The 22,030-nt window shown below is 36.8% G+C and overlaps 2 protein-coding genes across 3 annotated transcripts in view; both read right to left on the bottom strand.

Moving 5' to 3' along the window:
* The window catches only part of LOC126848989 (kynurenine/alpha-aminoadipate aminotransferase, mitochondrial-like), a 307,625-nt gene that overhangs the window by 166,217 nt on the left and 119,378 nt on the right, over positions 1–22,030 (bottom strand). The gene's annotated exons all lie outside the window — the stretch shown is intronic.
* Positions 14,311–17,864, bottom strand: LOC126849337 (homeobox protein SMOX-3-like). The gene is made up of 2 exons (XM_050591065.1): positions 17,414–17,864; positions 14,311–15,101 (listed from the first exon to the last, which is right to left on the bottom strand). Exons 1-2 carry the CDS (start codon positions 17,736–17,738, stop codon positions 14,311–14,313), a joined length of 1,116 nt encoding a protein of 371 aa, XP_050447022.1. The 5' UTR covers positions 17,739–17,864.

Below are 22,030 nucleotides of genomic sequence, written 5' to 3'. Positions count from 1 at the left end.
TGACTAATGAGGCGGTGCGTCCTCGACGTTATTAGATCGCCGAAGGAGTTTTTGAGGATGCCCGGGCTCCGAAGCGAAGTCGAATCCACCGCGAAGGATGGGTAATGATACGGCTGGACCCTGTTTCTTATTTGTCAAACGTCAAGCACAAAGACGTTGCCCAGTTGTTTTCGGAGCAGAAGGAAGTCCCGGCACTTCTCAGAATGATAATCTACTTGCAAATGCGAGACTCTTCAGCTGGTTTCGGCCTTTTGTAATCCTCCGCGCCGCGAGGATGGGACTCTCCTCTCCTTCCCCGCCGCGTATCTTTCGTGCCTATTACGCAATTATAAATAATAATCATGGCGGCGACGACCGCGGCGGCGGCGCCGGTGACACAATGAGTTCGGTAAAAAATAGACAGCAATGGATAGTTTGTTCTACAATGTCACTGGGAATGATAGGTTTCTACGGCGAGTTTCGTCTTCCTGTTTCGTATAACCGAGCTTAATGAAGAAAATTTATGCTCGTGCATTAATAATGCACAGTTATTCCGATGTCTCAGGATTTCAGACATCGTTTAAACACGCGTGTGATCCTATACTTTATATTATAACGTAATTTAAATGATTTTATAATATCTCTATTTCGAATTTTATTGTAATTATATCAAATATTACATATTTATTATAGCTATATAATATATATATATATATATATATATATATATATATATATTCGGTAGGACAATGTTTAATAAAATTGTTCAAATAAAAAATGTGATGCCGTCAGAGTATACAAGTACAAGCATAAGAGATGTAAAACGCATCTATTGTTAGTGCTGATCCACTTTCAAAAAGAGAGAATAAAAGATCATGTGAAAGGCGATTAAAACATCAATCGGGTGTATCCTTTATGTACGAACATTATTCGTTCCACATCGTAATGTATGTTAACAAAACTAATTTTCTCTTCCTCTCTTAATTTATTATTTATAATTAATGTACCTAGTATTTTTATCTGTCAACACGATTATTGAATATGTAGTTGTCAATATTTTCTCCCTCGCTTCTTTACTTCATTCTAAATGTTGTCACATGACAGATCTTTCTTTCATGAATATACGTACTCGTTGCAAGAATATATAAATGAATTACCTCGCTAATTATCTTTGCTCCATCCGTCTTTCTTTTTCGTACGCGATTACATTATTTCTTTTTTTTTTAAATTTTTCAATAATGTCCTCGACAATTTACATTATAAAACGATCAGAAGTAAAAATCGCGATTCAACGCTAAACGCCGCGAAATTCAAGCGGCCGATCTCTCGGCAACTCGTAGCTCCTGCAAGTGAAGCGAAGAAGAGAGACGGGAGAGGAGAATGAAGGAACAGGCGAAGGGCAACCGTGGCAAAGCTGCTTTCGCCTCGGCGAATGAAATTGCCCCGGCAATCGGTGGTTGCTTATTAGCGTTTGACGTTCGATTAGTCAAGTGCACAGGCTGCGCGATCTGCCGTTTGAAGAATCCACGGCTCCTCCCATTACAGGTTCCCGTGGTTCTTTCCCTAGCTTTAGAGTAACCGTGCGTCGGAGAGAGAGATCTCTCTCTCTCTCGGAGATGCGAGCAACAGGCATGTAGCATCATCACTCTTCCCTTCGCGCGAGTCTTGCGCGTTCGCCAGCCTCATGTGCACATACCTTGTAATTACGTTAACTACTTACATACTACTAGCGGCTGCGCTTGCTTAAATTGGCGTAGTTTAACGTTTTGCTCGGCGGCTTTTAAGACGCAATAGCGCAATAGCGCGTTTAAATAAAAATTCCTTCATATTTTCGCGAGAAATTATAAATTATTCTGTAGTCTCTCTTTACTAATCTTCTTTCCAAACAATTTTTGGACAAAGCCTTGTAGCGATCACTTTAATTCGAGCTGATAATAGAAACGATTAATGCGTGACGAAACAAAATCTCTTTCGGCATATTCAACGAGCGCGATGAAACCGCACGTTGATCTTTCTCTTTTTTTTTTTTTCCTCTCTAAACTCCCGAATCGGATTTGCAGACTCGAGATGTCCCTCATGCGGATCATTTATCACGTCTTGTTGTCTTGTTAAAGACGCGTTTTCTTCGTCACTTCTTTGTCACGTCTTTTGCCGTTGGTTTAACCACGGTGGTAGATGAGTAGGTTCTCGGGCAATGTGTGTAGGCGGATCACAATCGGAATAACACGAGTGTCCATCCGGATCGGGTGAAGAGGATCCGAGGAGAAGAGAGGTAGAGGCAAGAGAGAGAGAGAGAGAGAGAGAGAGAATACGGTTGGCTTGATATGCATGTAAAAGACAAGTTTTAATTTGAGATTGCACGGCAATTGTGTGCGTTCTAGCTTTCTGTGTTCCAACGCGTTTCTGTGAAAAAGTGAACGTGAGATAATGGAACATAATGTAGCGTGCTACTCTCTCCCGATGTTGTCGGTTTACCGCCCCGATTGTACGGAGCGTCGCGGAAATAGCCGGGTAATAGGATACGTCTGACTTTAATAACTGAACTTTTAATAGAACGGTAATAAGAGGAAGAAGAAAAATATAAAAAATGCACGGTGTACTTGTCGAGATACGCGTTGAATTTTTTTTTTGCGATACGCACAATATTCTTATTACATAAAATATGATTTAAATTTAAATTGCTATAGAACGGCGTCATATATATTACACGGTAAATATATGTATACAATCAATATTTATACACATGGGAATACACAGAATGTACAAGTTCTTATATAATGGTACGGCAAAAAAATAGAATGTTTTTTTTTTCTCCTTTCGTCAGCTAGGAAAACTTGTACGTGTAGGGCGGTCCTTAATGATCCATCCGCTTGGATCTCACGAAAACTCCGTTTCACCGCGCATGATGATCGCAGAAACAATCGCAATCTTTTTACGAAGGGAGGCGAACACACGAAAGACATTAAAAGTAAACTTCTCGCTATATCCCTTTTGCAGAAATCTATTCAGTTAATTTATTTGACGGATAATAAATATTTTTAAATATTTTCTGCTATTGTTTTTTATGGCACTTGTTCCTTAATCTTCATACCTAATCTGATAGCATAATTTATAACCTTCGATTATTATCTATCGATAGAAAGAATCTTACGTGAACATTTTTTAAATTATTATTGCATGAATAAGTAACAGAAAAAAAAAATTATATTTCTATAATTTATCGATACATAAATCATAATTATTTATCAATGTCGGATTGAGCTTACCATAATAATCACGATATTTGTTACGTTATTTAACGGTAGGTTTAATTGACATCCAAAGATACGTCACTGAATGCGGGTACTTATGGCGTGACTAACCGTAATGCAATTATCGAATAACCATGGAAGTATTACATTTCAAACATTTTTAATCAGACTCTTCAACTGTGCTTGCGACTCTGCCGCCTCTTATGAGGCACTATGTCACAGACTCAAATCATAATTTTAATGAACGCGTTGTGAACTCTGAAAATAATGGTCAACGTTTCCTCCGCGTATTATTTTCTCTGCGGCGGGGATAGCGGGGATTTACGGGAAGCGAATGGAAGCAGAAAATTAACGATTCTACCGACGGTGGGACGGGCCCCGACGGGGATGGGTCGGGGTGGTCGGGTGGAAGTTTTTCTTAGTATTTTAATATAAATGCAGCTGTGCGGCGCGGGCGACTTGGGCGAGCCTTCGTTTCCCGCGCGCGGGGGAGGGCTGGTTGTTTGCGGCAGTTTGTGCCAAGCTAAATGAAGAATGAAGCTGAAATTATTTGGTGAAAAACAGTGAAACAGGATGTGGAAACGACACCGCTTGGATTTACAGAGGCTGCAGCACGCGTTCAGGGGGGGAGTCGACGCGATGGACGACGATGGGGCATTTTTAAGCGCGGTTGCTCCCTATCAGCAATTATAATCTACGCAATTTATTGAATTAGCAGACAGATCGATTTTTTTTTTATTTATTTAATAAAAATGCTAAAGACATCGGTGATCCCTTAAAACGCCTTTTAATCAAATTCTTCTGAATTTAAATAGAATTTGTATATAAATGAGACAGCTTTCGATATCAAGCGGATTTAATTTAAAATAAATTTTTGTTTAATGAAAAAAAAAGGGAAGAAAAGTTATTAAGAACTAAATGCTTTAAAAATTTTCAATAATGACTTGATTTCTTTGAATAGACAGATACTGTTTAGAGAAATACATCGCTAGAAATGTGTCGTGTCGCCAAAGACACTGTTTGACGGGCATCAACGCACTACTACTCGCGACATCCGTTATCAGAGACGATGAGAGAAATTGATGAGAATGCTTAAGGCGTTTCTCGTTCGTCGCATTTACTTCATATTCGACCTTACCCTGCGGAAGTCTTCCTCCTCCACCCTTCCGTGCCGAAGCCGAAAGGGTCTCTCTACCCCTCTACGACAGAATCTTCAGCCGCAGCTTTTTACGGCGAACCAATAATGAACTTTTTTTTCTCGGTATAAAACTTGATTTGTAGGGCTTTCTCTCTCTCTCTCTCTCTCTCTCTCTCTCTCTCTCTCTCTTTCTCTCCTTTTTCTCTCTCGCGCTCCTCGTCTATCCCTTTTTAAAGCGGCGAGAAGTATCTCGTTCTCGCACGCTGATATCACTCGCGGCATTGCTCATTACTCACGGCGTCTTATCGTTCTTACCCCCCATCGAGGTACCTTTACTTCCCCTCTCCTCTGCTACACTCTCGTCTCACCTACCTTCGCATCTTACCGACAGTCTCTTCACTTTTACACCCGCCTTCACCCCCTTCCACCATCCTCTTGTGATTCTTCTCTCCCAGCCCTCGTAAAATCTTATTTTGATCTTGAGATTGCAGTCCAGTTATATTTCTTTTTGCTCCCTCTTTTTAATATTATTTATTAGAAATTTGCAATGTGATTTAAATAAACAAAAATACGTATGTGTGATATACATGAGAAATATTTGTACATGTATATGAAAATATTATATAATTATCTGAAACTTTTTTAATTATCTTAAATTTAATCTTATTTTTAGCAGCATTTTATCTTTATACACTATTTAGAAAAATATAATAATTTTTATTATATAAGTATAATATTTTTATATAATTTATTACATAAAAGTAATTTTGTTATATATCCTTTTCTCAAAAATCACAGTTTTACTTTTTTATTTTTTGACTCTAATGTCTATCCTAAATTATAAAATTTTTCGTTAAAGCTCAAATTCAGGCTTTTACCTTTATCCAGTCGACCTCGATGGATCAATTGATAACACTAGTGAAACATTACCCTGCCGTCAGTCTGTCTCTCCCCTCGTTTGCGTTTTCTCCTTTCAGCAATTCTAACATTATGCCGTATCGCATTTAAAATTTACTGCAGTCTTGATAGGAAAATAGTACGCGCACTTTGAAGTTATGAGGTGCTCGAACAATACTTATTTTTTTACAGCGGCAAATTATGTAGCTGTATTTGTCACATTTGGATATAAATCACTGTATATTCGTACAGCGATATTTTTTTTATTACAAATTTTATTACGATGTTTAAATGTTTATTTTCAATATATTTTATATTAAAATATTCATTGCAACATGTAACGAATTATTTATACGATCATCTCAATGTAAATCGACAAGTTTTATCCCATTGAGCGAACACATCTAATCCCTTCAGATAAGGCGTTTATTTATTCTAGCAGCGCTAACCTGGAAACAATACAAGTCTCCGTATTCAGTGGCAGATTACGTCACTTGCTCCGCGTTCAATAATGAGGAGCGGTAGGAGACGGTAGTAATTCCGGCTTCCGCAGATATCAGACTTCGCGCGCCGGCCAAGATACGAACCAATAAGTATTGAGCCGACGATGGCGATGGGATGGCGAGGAGTCTCCGAGTGTTTCTTATCAGTGAATTAGCAGTCGATGCGCCTCATCAGATGGGTGGCGTCTTTGCCCAGAGCTGATGATGATGATGAGGCGATGTTCTGCGAAATGGCATGTATCAAATAATGCACCACGTATACGTACATCGAATAAGATAAACTTTCTTTCGAGAAATATCAAGCGTAGAATAGATAATATTTAGTCAATTGAGAACAAAAAATTATCACAACTCGACGAACCTAATCGTCTGTGGAAAGATTAATTCTTACCTCTATCGTTATTATATCTACTTTTTTCTTTTGTAATTGATTTGTACATTTTTTTTTTTTTTGTAACAAGAAAGATCAAAATGCGACACGTTGACATCATACATGTATGTGAGATGGAAAATATTTTTGATAAATATTCTGAAAATTATTCTGATCGCAGCGTCCCAGGATATTTTCATTGTGATGTAAGTTGCCGCGAGGATAACTGCGAGGAAGAAGACGGAAAGGGACGATTATCCCCCGATATCAGCATACCAGGCGCGATGCACACCCCCGTGAACACTTCATTTATTATGCGGTTAGTTATCGCGTCTTTTCGTCTGATTTCCCTGGCAACAATGCGGCGTCACCGGCGCAGACAGGTCCCGGCGGCCTTAGAATCCTGACATGTCGACATTTCTTTCTCTCTCGCTCACTTTATCTCCTTTTCCTTCTCTCTCTCTCTCTCTCTCTCTCTTTCTCCCGTTCTCTTCCTCTCTTTCTACCTTACGAGATACTTTCTCATCCGCCACTCTAAGTGACGCTCCATGACGACACGCCATACGTCACGAAAAGGCTCCTTATCCCTCTCGCGTCTCCCTCGCTCCTTCTGGCCCTCTTTCTTCGCCGTCCTTCTCCCTCTTCATTTTCCTACGTCGCTCTCCGCAACCAAGGAACTTCAGGTACACACCTTGCATGCCGCCATTTACGTATTCTTTGCTTTCCACGTTGCGGGATCTGTTGCTCCTTTTTTATTCCTTCACGCTTCGTTTTCCACGCCGCTTTCTTCTATCATCTTTTTTTCGCCACGGTTTCACCCGCCGTCGAGCTTCTGCGAGAGAGAAGAGAAAAAGTCATTCGTTGCTCGAGTTACGATCGAAGGCGGTGGGGGATGAAATACGTGCCCGGTTCATATATTTTCCCGAATTTTCCCGAATCGCGCCCTTCAATCGCGTATGAAGCGGTACGTGGAAATCGGCGCGCTGTGTTGCGCAAGCTGTCGCTCGTTTAAAAAAAAAAAAAATCTAGGGAAAAAGGACGCCGCACGCATATGATCGCCGCGTGTGCGCCCTATACGAATATGTAATTCGTCGAATTTTATGCATTATTCGCGCGAAATTAATCTTACCATTACGCATTATTATTATTATTTTTTACGTCTCACGATTATTGTCATTATTACTGTTAATGTTTCTTTTGAAAAAATAAAATTTAAGATTAATTATTTTCACATCGCCTTTTATCATGGAATTTAAAATTTTAGAAAGAGGAAGCGAGTATACAGAACATTTTACCGCGCATTAATGGTACTGTTACTTCGATCTCGTCGTTTGCTGTTTTTTTACGCTGGTAATAAAAATTTTCGCGGACACGGGCAACCGTATGTAAGAAGCGGATGCCGTAGTCTAGGGAGGGCCAAGAGAGAGAGAGAGAGAGAGAGAGGATGCCCGACGAGTGATGGATGAACGCGGGCCGGTTTCTCGAAGACGAGCTTCGCTAGACTGACATGTTTATACGAAGCCTGTCTGTAAAGGTGCCCGTGGCTTTGCTTTCGTGCTCCTCTTTTGTATATATGTCTCAAGCAAAGTACGCTGCTTACGATTTATCCGGTGAATGTCTACGAATGCCTATTGCCGCGTCGAGTAGTCGAAAAGGGGAACGGACTCGCTTCCTCGGCATGAGAGCTAAGGCTCTTAAATGGGAAGTAATACAGTTGAGTGATTAATTAAAGTTGACGTTTATCGTGCCCACCTACGAAGCTTATGAATGATCCACCTGACAAGAGTCTCTGCTTTCCATTATTCGACGCCTCGTGTCCTCGTCGTCTCTGTAGAGTAATTTGTTACGCTATAAAAATTATAATTTTCACTATGCTCTTTAACGCTTAAAACGCTCTAGCTATATACATTTTTATCTACTTTTAAATATCTCTCAAACTGTCTCGGCCAATACCATGCAAAATATTTTTTTTACAATTTAATATAATATTTCTGTATCTCTTTGTATTACAAACAAAAAAACTTAGTATAATAATTTTACAATTTTATGTAAATTAATAAACATATGTCTCTTATACTTTGACTGGAACTGACATTTTAAATAAGGTAATACGAGTCGCGGTGACAATGCTTTATGCAGGACAAACACATATCACTCTTCACGCATTAGATTGTATTTGCATAGAAGCGTTTGCTCAGTTTGAAAAAAGCAGAAGTTGCTATATAAGCGTCGCAGTCAATCAATAACTATTTCACGGTGATGGACGATCCTTTTAATCGACGCCAAACACGGGCTTTCGAAAAGCAATGAAGAGATTTAATTCTTGCATTCAAGTTTAAATTTGTCGTGGAAATTTGACCGCATCATATATAGAACGATTGGCCTAAAGTGATCGAAAAAAATAAATTACATTCCGATTAAATTTTCAAGGTATATCGAGCGAAAACCATTCTTATCGCATAGTTTTCCTTGAACGATTTTCCCCTTAACGATTTTTGCCTAAGGTCTTGAGGAAGAAAGTTAATACGGATGAGCAATTTAAGTGAATCACCCTGTATACGCAATATTTAGTATGTATAAGGTAATTATCTAAAATCGATGAGCAGTTTCGGGCCGCCGCCGAAACTATCCGCAGACCGCTTTGCGCGAATAACGTTTTTCGTGAAGTACGAAATAACGTACCGTAACTTTTGCGGCGGGCGTGGCGGTCTGCGGCATGAATAGAAAGCACCTTTAATTAAAAAGGAAAACTTACTACCTCGAAGAAGATTACGAGCACAAGATTACGTGCATTTGTTGCTTTCGTATCAAGGTTGAATATATTGGATTCTCGAATCGATAATCGTACAAGAAAGACACACACACACGCGAGCACAAAAATTGCGAAGAAGAAAAAAAGTATATATCTTTGCATTCTATATGTTGATCGAGCATGTAAAACAATTATATCGCGCAAAAAAATATGCGATATTGAATAACGCGTACAATTTGTGTACGTATAATCGTTTGCAAATACATGGAACAGAGTTGCCAGAAGAAGCTGCGAAACACAATCAGTCATTCCATATTTTTATACCGCGAAAACACAATCTCGTGAAACTTCGAATCCGAGAGCGTATTCTCACATGGAGAAAATTGACTGCAGTTAACTTGAATGCACAGTGCGCAACGTAACGTGACCGACTTAAGGCTGACGGATTTCGAGCGGAATATGAATAAATTTATCGAAAGAGAGTACGTGGATGGAGCGAAGGGGTGCAAGGGTGAGAGACCTCGGGGTGAGAGAGCTCGATGGGAAGCCAAATGGTTGGTGGGGCGGACAGAGGCAGGGTGGAGGCTGTGAGAGGGAGGGGGAGGGGGCCAAAAAGAGTTTGAAACTGCTCGGGAACCCCTGTATTATAAATATCACCTATGAAAGATGGCGCAGACAGCAGCAGGGAGGCGATGGGGCTGGGGGACGCCTGGGTAAAGGAGTGGAACAGAACCGGAATTAGCATAATCAGAATAATTTCCACCAGCTGACAGCGCCCTCATTCTTTTTCCTGCGACGCGATTCTTCCGCTGCTTTATTTTCCGTTGTTTTCCGCCTTCCGCCACCGTCGCCGTCGCTGCCGCCTCCTCTGCAACCGTCGTCGTCGTCGTCGTCGTCGTTGTCGTCGTCGTTGCCTCCTCTCTACCACAATCTCTCGAATTCTCGCGGCCGTTTTCGCGAAGCTGCTTGGCGCGCATTGACCGGGAATAGCGAAACCGGCTCAACCCTTAAGTATGGTATATAAGCGTTTTATATTTCTCCCTAGAGATCTCTACTTAAATGTCACTGTAACGAATGCAGTATAATATGCGCATTTGATGTATAGGATTATTGATCCTCGTTAAAAATTGAAATATCTTTTTTCAAAGAATATTGATATGCAGGAATATTTTCGTAGTTAAAAAAAAAAAAAGCATTTTTCATAAACCAGATTAAGAGCTTGAAATGCAAATCGAGGGGCAAATACATTCGGCTAGAGGCGCCTGGCACTTTCGCGTTAAATGCTATTATCGTGTGTACCCGTGCTCTTCTCGGAAATCGCGAGAATCCCTTTCAAGAGACCGAAGCATTTTCAAGATCGATTTCTCGAGGAAAGATGCTACCAGAAAGTTGCAGGTCACGTATGGTTCGGATACTTGCCGCGATATGGCGCCTTGTGCCGCCATGCTCGACCGCCGTTCACCTTCCACGCTTTGACTACTCTCGTCCTCCCCCCTGTACTCCCCCCCCTCCCCCCATCAATTTCTCCCTTCGCCCTCTCTTCCAACAACCTCACGAATATATCAAAGTTCATGCGTTTCTACCTAATATCACTTGCGTGCACGACCCCTTCTCTTGTCCCCCTCCCCTCCATTCTCCCACCAACCCTTCCCACTCGCAGCTTCTCCACGGCAGACCAAGTTGCGCTTTACGTGCTGGCAACGGCGACCCTCCGGGCTCTTTCTCTCTCTACTTCCTCTCACTCTCCTTCTCTCTCTCTCTCTCTCTCTCCCTTTCTTTCTTTTCTGATCTTTATTCATTCTTTCACCTCGCCCATTTCAATATTTTTACGTTTTAACCGTAGGAAACTGGAACCTTGTCTCGCGTGCACGTAAGGAGTCTAAACGCGCGCTCTATAAATCTCATAGCTCGTAACGTTGATCGCTTGCGTAATGCGAGTATCCCGAAATGGAATAGGAAAGTTCTGCCATTAGGTCCGCCTCTATGAAACATGTTTCATGATTCGAGCGCGGACAATTTGTACTCGTGCCAAAGGTATCGCAGAAATTTAAATGCCAAACTAATTTCAACGGTACTCGACGAGAAGAGATTCCAAGATAATATTTTTTATTATTATTTTTTTAGCACTCTACTCAGTGTGTGCCTGCTTATCCCACTCCAGCTTACGGTTAATATCATTAAGCAATAAACGAGAAAGGAAGGAGAGCGTTGCCTAAAAAATACTGAAAAAGCTCCCGTCTTCCCGATAATAGGCCGTTCTGTTTCGATATTATCCATCCATTATTCATCCGGAATAAAAGTGGAATCTCTTAGAATCGCATTCGCGGTAAATCCGTACGGCGAAAAATGTCTGATTCAGATTCAAATGCTCATAGATCCCGCTGTAGATCCACGGGGCATTCCGCAGTCCATTGTATTTATTGGTTGAAACAGGCGACCGGGGTGAAAGCCACCTTATGTAAGTATACATGTACTCATACTTCACTATCGCTCGCGCGCATTCGTGTGCTCGCGGTTTCATCCGTACACGAGTACGTACGTTTACAAAGACGAGTTTCGATTGAGAAGGTCTCATGGCGCGTCAAGCTGTAAGCTACGGTGCAAAAGTTTGTGCAATTTCTCTCTCTCTCTCTCTCTCTCTCTCTCGGTCGGCGTTTTCTCCAAAGACTTATCGGAACAACTGACAGATGCAAGATTCATGCGCGATTATCAAATCGAATTGAGCGATATATGGTGCTATAAAAAAAGTTAAACACTTTTTTTAAAGCTCTCTGTGTTTCTCTTAATATGGAATACGAAAATTATATATCTTTGATGCGAGCGTAAACAAAATTGCGGGCATTTCTTCTTCGAGAGCATTTACGAAAAAATAAAAAAAAAAAATTAAAAATTCTAGGGAGAGATTTTCATGTGCTGTGTGTTACGTTAGAATGTGAGATATAAAAGCAATTTTGCTGTACGCGAGTGTCGCTGAAAACGAATTTTTCACACGAACGCGAAGTTTAAAGGCACGCAAAGCTGCACGTAGCTGCACAAATACATATACACTCCGAGCGCAACGCAAACACACAGGCGCACACACACAGGCATGCAAGACTTGCCACGTCACCAGCACTCGGATCCGCGTCTATCTGTCAGTTTCCAGTCTCAAACAAGATGGATGGCTGGCGAATGGAAATCATGGTTGAAACCCAACCCCATACCCTTGCTTCCTTCCACTGTGAGAGAGCGCCCCTCCATTCTGCGACCACCCTTATGCCGAGAGGGCCACCTCCCCCGCGTTATTCCACACTTCGTTCTCTCGTATCATCCTCCTGCGCGTATTCACCCTTCCCAAAATACAAATATAGATTTGGAACATCTATATTTTTGTTCTCTCTGTATATTATATTTACGATATATTCAGCTATTTATAATTATCTCGCGATAATTATGTGATTTTATATATTTATTTAATTACGTATTTAGTTAGTATATTGTAATTACACCTTCTTATATACTTTGCATATATACAGAGTATATCTTAATAGACATAAGAGAATTTTAATAATTTATTGATATTATTTTGAGAATCACAAAAATGTCATATAAAAACGTATGTAAAATAATTACATATTTATAACTCTGGGGAAAAAATTAAATTTTTATTAATAATATGATAAATTTATACTTATATATAAATATCCAGCAATTTTTAGAGGAAATAAAAAGGAACTTTTTTATTTTTACAATAACTCTTCAAAATCTGTATTTGTTGAGTGATGAAATAATTTATTGTATTCTTCACACATTACATTGTTGGCAGAAATTTTGCTGTCACAATAATTCTACAAACATTGCTTTACATTTGGTTTTAACTTTGTATTTATAGTTTAAATATTTCTAAATAATAATTAATTTAAACAATATTTAAACAATTTTAATTTTGTTATGTCCGTATACACACACACACACACACACGCACGCACGCACGCACGCACGCACGCACGCCCGCACGCACACACACACGCACGTATACATCATGCAAGTACACATTCACATGCATATTCCTAGCATTATATTATTTATTTTTATACAAGTAGAGTAGACTCAAATGTTCCGGCCAAACTTTGAGATATAGAGGAAATTTAATTAAACAAAAATTTCTTTAAATGAGTCAAAAAATGCTTTCTTTAAAAAAATATCAGAGATTTTTGGACGTTAATTTTTTAAAAAAGTATTTTTGATCCATGCTTATAAGAAACTTTCTGTTCGGAATTTCTTTTAAAATCTCAAAATCTGGAAACGTTTTTGGGCCGACTCTGTATATTTATATACATTTATTATTTACTATTTTCATATATTTAATAGAAGCTCTTTTTTTTCATTGTTTTTGCAGATTGATTAATAAGTATTATATTTAAATACACAGGAGAACCATTGTAAGTATATGTAATAATTCGATAGTTATTACAAAATACTGTATATAACGTTTCGTCAAACGGTTTGACCAAATGATTTGATATTAATAATATATAATTTAAAAAACTAAAGAGATATTAATGGAAAGGTTTAGTCAAATACTTGGATTACAAATTGTAAATTTTACTAAAGTTTAACATTAAAATAGAAGAAAGATTACACTCCTAATGTTTTTAAAACTTGAAATGAAATCCGATAATTAAAAAAACAGGATTTGTTCAAAGTTGAAATCAGAGAATGATACATCAAGCCATTAGTTTAAATATGTATACGTACAGAAGACAAAGCAAAAATTATTTATACATATATATACATATATTCTTTTGCATACACATATATGTTACTATATATATATATACATTAATTTAATAATAATTTAGATAATAATTACGTAATTTTGTATATATATATATATATATATATATATATATATATATATATATTTATTTAATTTATTATCTGGATGAATTTAAAAGTCAGTTCTATCTTTTTACAACCACATGTTCCATTTTCACTATCTTATCTCTTCTACGATAAGAATATTATTTTTCAATCGAAACATTGCCGACGTGACTTTTCGTTCGTAATGATAGAAAACTGCGATAAGTCGTGGAATTATCAAAAATATATTATTTTCAAATTTCGAAAATTTTTTAAATCGAACTAATTATATCTCTATCAAAAAATATGTGTCTATGTTACTATTTCGATGAAATTGTACGAGACAATATTTTGATGAAATTATACGACACTGGTATAAAGCAATTTCTTTGGATTTATCTATATTTGTAAGAGTATAATACACAGGTTTTTTTTTCGCGATATGAATTATACTGACCTAAAAAAATTGGCAGTTTGTTAAATCTCTCAATATGCTCTTACAAATAAGCCAGTCAGACTCAACATTCTCTCGTCCAATATCACATGTGCACTTATATATTGCGTTCTATGCAGATGTCTTACAACTGCATGTAATTCCCAGGATTATAAAGATCATCGTAGATATTCTCTTGAAAAGGTATCGACGCATTCAATGCACAATTTGCGTTGTCGTTACGTGCACAGCTGTTCAGCTTCTGCGCATAAGAATTCGCATCTTGTAAGTCGATACCGCCCTGAGAATAGTTCCACTGAAAGTAATTGTTGTTCGTCTGTGATTGAGTAGCGCAATAGTTGCTTTGCTGCGAATATGCGTACGTTTTCTCTTGAGAGGGATAAAATATATCATTTTGCAAAACATTGCTAGAGGATTGCATTTGCGTTTGCTGCGCCGATTCGATCGACGTGCTAAAATAATTCTGTGGTTTTTTGTACTCATCGACAATTCCATAACTTTGTATGGTCTGACTGTCGTTCGACGACACGTCGCTCGGATATCCGTACGAAGGACCGGCAGTTTCCGCGATCTTGGGGACCAACCAGATCGACGACTTCGAATCGTTGGTAACTGTTTTGAAGATCGTCTCCGACGAAGGGTGCATTGTCGCGCTACTGGACGGCGCATTTTTCGAAGTGTCGATGGATTCGATCGTCTTGTTAGACTCGGGTTTATCTTTCTTATCCTTCATTCTACGATTTTGAAACCATACTTTAATTTGTTTTTCAGACAAATTCAAATTCTTCGCTATTTGAATACGTCGCGCTCTACAAAGATAACGCCCTGTGCTGAACTCCTTCTCCAACTCGATCAATTGCGTACTACTGTACGCCGTTCTGGTACGTTTGGCCTTTATCTGCTTTTTTACGACTGCTGAAATAATAAATTGTTGAACAATATAGGAAAAATATATATATTTAGTGTTTTCAATATGGGAATATGAGATCACAATAATTCAAAATCGATGATTTAAGTAGCAAAATTTAAAAAAAAAAAAGAAAATGAAAAGAATTATATTTTAAACTATAACAGATGGTAAGAAGAAATTAAAGAAATAATTATGTATTCATATATTTTGTGCTTATCTATATCATTCTTTTTCTCCATGTGTGAGATTTTTATAATATCTCTAATTTATTTGAGTATTTCTATGATTAAAAAAATATATTTTATTGTTAAAATAAAATTAATTTGCTAAGATGGGAGAGATATTCTATTTATAAAATAAAATATTGAGAAAGAGACAGAGAAAGAGAGAAAGAGAGAGAGAGAGAGAGAGAGAGAGAGAGAGAGAGAAAGATGATTAATATAGGAATGTAATTAAGAAAACAACATATTTTAAAAATATAATTGTTGCTAAGGCCTCTAGGCACATTCTTAAACAATTACGTCTTCTTTTAATTAATATCTTATCTTTAAAAATTAAAGAGTCTCTATTATAATATTTTATCTATTTATTTTTTCATTTAGAAAGGCAGAGAAGGAGAAGAGAGAGAGAGAGAGAGTGTCCTAGGCCAAAAATATCAAAAGAAAATTTTGAAAAATTTTACTGAACAAATGTTTAGAAAATGAAACGCATAAAACGATAATCGGCAATACCGATAACAGGGGAGAATATTGTCGCACAAGGATCGCTCAGCGGGAGACCCGCAAGCAGGTCGACACACCTGCTGTGCGTCTCAAAAGCGCGAACACTAAAGACAGATTATTTTTATTAACGACGATCATCGAGATTAATGATCGAATATTAATCACCGACTAAAATCTTGTACCTGCAAAGGAGTTCTTTTCTTTGCTATACACACAAACATATATTTGTGTACGAAAAATAAATATAATTCGGGGAAAAATAAATGTAAACTCATAGTTTGGAAAAAGTAAATTCAAATTTGTAATTTCGAGAAAACAATTATGATTATTCGTTTTAGTCGTATTAATGAAAACATTTATCTCACGGTATAATAATCTCATCTAGTGATAGAAATAAATTTATATATTTAAGATTCTGTTACGAGTTATCATAAGTGGTTTTTATTAGAATAACTCGCACAGTTGACACGTATACCGTCGTAAATTTAGAAATTTGTTATATAACTTTGTTATATAACTTTTGTTATATAATTTTGTTATATAACTTTTATATAAAATTGTTATATAAATTTGTTATGTAACTTTTAAGAAATATAATAAATTTAAAGAATGTAAAGAATGTAAGCAATACACATATAAAAGCATGACGTTTACACATAATGTACTAGAAATTTTTATAAATTTTGTCATCTATGTGTAAACGTCTATGTGTAAACGATGCTATAGCAATGCATAATCTTTGATTTAAATTTTTTAGGTGAAACACGACGATCTATGGATCCATATGTTTAAGTCAAGATATATTAATGTTGCATCTAATTAAATTAATTAAATAAACTTTTTATTATTCTTTGTCTGTATTATGAAGTAATGTAAATAATATGATACGTGATCTAAATGAAGTAGTAGCTTAGCAAAAATTACAATATATCGATGATATCAATAAAAAGTAACTACAAATCTGTCAGTTTTTAGAAGAATTATTTGCACAATAATTTTTGATGCTAAAAAAATAGAATGAGAATTATATTTAAATTATATTTGGAAAATTCTCGAAATAAGCTACAAGAATATGCAGTGAGTAGTTTCCTTCCATTAAAAAAATTGAAGGTAACTTTCACGATTTTTAAATGATTATCCAAAGTCAAACTAATAACATCATTTTATACTCTCTCGAAATCATAAAACTTTTGTACAAAACATTTTTCTAAAATCTTATGATTTCCAGAAATTTGACTGTTTAAAAAATAAAATATATATTTGCTATATAGTATATATCAAATATCTTATTTTATTTTGAACAGTCGAATATCTGGATATCTGAAATATTAATTTCAAATATATATGTCAATGAAAATTCATAATCTATATATTTATCATAAATAATCTAAAAATCTAAAGTGATTGATATTGTAACAGATATATTTTTCATTAAAAAATAATATTTTTATTTATGTTAATTTAATTAACTATTATTTAATTTTTATTTTAATTTTTACTAATCACATTATTAAACAGAATGTAGATTATATTTGATATTATGTGATTTGATATGACGTGATAGTGACATGCGCATGCAACTTTATATGTAATACCTTCATTACAATCCATTATCGTCGTGAAATTAAAATATGATTGTTCATTTTGGGATATTTGTTGTTTCTCTTGCTGTTGTTTTTGCATCACTGATTCTTGTTGAAATGTTGAGTACTTAAGATTCATAGGTTCTATTTTTATCTTTTCCAACAAATCACTTTTATCGTTGCTAAATAGTTTATAGCTTTGATTATTATTAATACCATTTTGATTATTAATCACTGAAGTTATGGCGGTAGAGAATTCGGAACACTGATAGCATTCATCTATTTTAGAATTGTAGCTGTTTTGCAGTTGATCGTGTTTGAAGCTTTGCACCAACATTGCTCTCAATATTTTATTAACTTCCCGGGAATAAAATTCAATATACGACTAATACTCAATTTTCATGATCAAAATCTAATCTGATGTACGTATGCCTATTCATGGAAGATACGATTTTTGACAAAAACTTATCATTCTTCGTAAACTTAAAAATTAAGCCGATACTTCACTTGTACCTGTCAACGAAAGACTGTTTCTCCACTGAATTCTTCTATTTCTATATAATACTTTGCAGGTATCTAGGACTACAGGGATTGGTGGAAACCTTGCGATCTACGATAACTACGAATAGCTGTTGACGATGACGTCATTAATATTCTATTTCCTAACTTTCGAGTTAGAGGTATTTTTGCGTCGAAAGTTTTGTGTCTAGATAATTCTATCTATTATTTTTGTTTATCATGCTTGTTTGTTGAGAAATCAGTTTCACATTTAATTTATTTTATACATATAATTTATTTTTAAAAAGTTTAATTTTTTCTTAGATTTAATTTTTCTGTCAAACTTGGATTTGTTAAGACAAATTTTCATAGTTGTATAGAAAAATTAAATAATAATGCTGATGAAAATGTATAAAAATATGATATCATTTTTCATTAATGTTAACACTAATTTATAATCACGAATCATTAAGAATTCATAAAGCTGCACTGTTATTTAATTCGAAATTCTTAGTGAAATTAAACATACCAGTAATCTCGAAGCGTCCTGACAGTAACATAATTACCAGCAAATATAAACAAAGAAATATAAACACACAAATAGGATGTAACAAAACAATAATACAAGTAAGTATAAAAATTGTGATATTCTAAGTGGCACATCACAAGAACCAAAAGAGAGAAACGCTATATAATTTCAATTATATATTATTTAGAAACACATCCTCTATAATATATTAAAAGAAAATAATCCAAACAAATGATATATAAATTAATGTCAACATTTATCGCGCTATTTTATATTAGACACAATTTTAAGTTTATATAATTCTCTGATTTTTTTAACAACTCGTTCATTGATACATCGATATACGCGATATAAATTGTTCACTTTATAAACAGACTTTTCCCGCGATTTTATGTTATGAAACAGCGATATGGGGAGGTGAGAGAAGGAAAAACGCGAATCGGGTCCGGACTTCGAGATACGAAACCGGGAGATTGATCAGCGTCATCCTGTCCGTCTATCCCTGGACTCCTCCGGTATTCCTCCTTCCCCCTTTCACCCCTACCGCAAGATTCTATATTGTCTTTTTGTCCGTTTCGCGTCTCTTTTCCGCGCTCCTCTCTCCTTCTTATTTCTATCCTTCTCCGTCTTTCCTTTCCTCTCGGAATCAGCCATTCTCCATCCGCGCCAGAGAGCTGTCTGCAGATCCGCGCCACCGGTTTTCCAACCTTCCTCGCCCACCCCAAGGACGAACATCCACCGACTCTCGGCCACATCCACCCCTCGCCGAAGCTTCCTCGTCGTCTGAGCGTCCTCTTTTTCTACGCCTGCTTGTTCCGTAGACAAAGATCGCCGCGATAGAAAAAGAAGGCCAACGGCCGGAGGGACGGAGGGCGGGGATGAGGAGGGTGAGTAATACCGTAGGAAGAAAAAAAGGAGAGAGAGAGAGAGAGAGAGAGAGAGAGAGCATCCTCTCGTTGCTTCTTTCGTTCTCTTCTTGCAATCAACTTTTTGGGCGGGATCACGCGTCCGCACCTTCGCCGCTTTCCGTTTTACCGCCGAAAATTATTGCTTCGCGTTGCGATATCCGCGCTTCTGATTCACGGATATATTTCGGAAGCTCATAAAATATTCATCTCGTAAGAAAGTATGTATAGAGATACGATTAAATGTGCGAAAAAACTTTCTTTTCAATTTCTTCCAATATAAGTACGGATTATGACAGTGACGTTGATACTTAGCGCATAGTTGATTAATTAATAGAAGATGGAATGGAGACATAGATTAAGATACAATCCTATATTGCATCCTATATTTGCATCAATAATTAATATTATAATAATAAAATGTATAAGTATGCGAGAAACTCTCTTTGAATAATGATAATAAAATTATAGTGTGTAAAAAAAAATCAATTCTGCATTTTATAATTTTGGCATTTAATATTGAAAATACATATAAGCAAGGAAATATCGGTCTACACTTGTCGCGATTGTTCACCGAAGAAAAAATTTTTCTATTAATCGCTATAAAAGAATGTGAAGGATAAAAGGCCATAAATTTTACTTCAGCTCTGCGTCGAATTGATAAAGGCATTTTCATTGTGTCTTGCGGTTAACTTTCTCTGATATTATCACAGATTTTCGAATGAATAGAAAATCCTTCTACATGACTAATGCGTTGTAAAAAAAAAAAAGCAACGAATTTCCTCTATAGCTTCAAAGAGATGCTAATGATGTTCGACAAATTTCTCTTTGCATTTTTGCACCGGTATGAAAAATCGAGTTACTTCAAAACTCGATATTAAGAATATGATTTTTCTTATCGAACGAATGCGATTATCAATCTTAATGCAATCTTATATCTCGAGAGCACGTTTATATCTACGCAATAATGAATAATTATCGCGCGTGCGCGAATAGTCTTCGAGATGTCGAGGCGCGCGTTGATATAGAGAGCAATGGAGATGACGAACGGAGAAAGATATTTTAACCGCAAGAACGAGTGAGCTGACATCAGGAAGAAGGAGAGGCGGGTATGAAGGGCTCGGTTGGAATACGGGGAGATAGTAGACAACGTGCATACAGAGACGATGGGTGAGTAAGGCGATGGAGGACAGGAAGGAGGACGCGGCGCGGGGGGTGAGAGGAAGAAGAGAGTGAAGGGAGAGAGGATCGGTTGAAGTAGGAGGGTAAACCTTTCCCGACCCTTAGCAACGCTCTCGCGACGCGCTATCCTGCGGATAACATCAGCGGCTTCAGGGCAGGAAATGAAAATCGCGCCGACACTGTTTAATTTAGATAAAAGCATATGTTACACGACGAATGGCGTCTCTCTCTCTCTCTCTCTCTCACCCCTTCTCTCTTTCTCTGTCCTTTTTGCGTGGAATGGTATATCCTTAGAGAAGCCACATTATGTCTTTTCTCAGAAGGAATTCACGCGAAGAGATGCGCACAGCGAAAACGGGGTCGTTCAATTTTTGCTTACTTGTCCGCGATCTAATAATTTTCTGAGACGATGTGTCATAAAATGCAATATAAATTTATATATTTTAATAGTTAAAAGGTTAAATAGTTAATAAGTCCATGTATATAAAATATGGATATTTTTTATATGTAAAATTATCAGATGATACGTGTTCTATCATTTTTTAATTGTTATAAATTATTTACTATTATTTTTCCTTAAATTATTTCCAAATGCGAGATGGATGCTCATCATTTTATAATTAATGTACTAATGCCAATTGATTCGATCGTATTAAGATGTCATGATCGGAGAAATGTCGAAGAAAAACGACGGTTCTTCGACGGAATGAGTCGAAAATCGTTTTTACCGGGGATCGGGACTCTTCGGGACATCGCGCGCAAGAAGCACTCGCGGATATGACGTGTTTTTATCGGCGGTACCCACGGCCAAGACCCCGAAGAGTCGTCAACTCCAAGCCAGATGCCGAGATTCGTGCGAGCAGATAGAAAAGGCATAGCACTTTTATGCTCTGGAGGTTAAAGTTTAGGAAGTTATTTTGACTCTCGGTTGAATGCCTTTGCCCACACCGTACTTTGGCGAGAAAAGCAACCCTGTCAGCTTGCTTGACGTCTCCCGTCATAGCCACCCTCACCATCGTGAGGATTTTCCCTCTCATCATCCTCTTGTCTATCTTTCTTCTTGTCCTTTCTCTCATCCAGCTATTGTTATTCCTATCGAGTTGACTTTCTTTTAATTAAAAATCTTCCTTTTCTTCTTATTTTGTAGAATCTTCTTAAAATTTAGAAGATAATTATAAGTTTGTGGATATAATACACACATATATCTTTTTTTTTCATAATCATTTCAATCTTGTATCTTGAATTTTGTGCTTTATTATCTTGCGTTATATTTTATCTTCTCGTTCGCTCTGTCGCAATATTTTTTCTGTAATTTTTTTTCTTTTGCTTGTTCCGTGTCCCACGGTTCGAGCAAAAAGTTAGCACTCTTATAGCAGAAGTTTACTGAATACAAAATCAGAGTATCCCTCCATGTCGCTATCCAACTTGTATCGTATTTTAATGAAATCAACTTGCTTGTGCATCTCAGTACGATACTCAAAATTCTGATTCTTTATCGTTTTTATTACAAAATTT

Source organism: Cataglyphis hispanica, chromosome 4, assembly GCF_021464435.1.
Source record: "Cataglyphis hispanica isolate Lineage 1 chromosome 4, ULB_Chis1_1.0, whole genome shotgun sequence".
In the NCBI taxonomy this organism is placed as follows: domain Eukaryota; kingdom Metazoa; phylum Arthropoda; class Insecta; order Hymenoptera; family Formicidae; genus Cataglyphis; species Cataglyphis hispanica.
This window is presented reverse-complemented; position numbering and strand designations above follow the sequence as displayed.

Bases quoted from the DNA above. Each gene is read 5' to 3' on its own strand.
- LOC126849337 (XM_050591065.1), bottom strand. From the start codon at position 17,738: ATGTTGGTGCAAAGCTTCAAACACGATCAACTGCAAAACAGCTACAAT. The intron at 15,102-17,413 runs GTATTACATATA...TTATTATTTCAG, and splicing joins GATAATGGATTGTAATGAAG to CAGTCGTAAAAAAGCAGATA.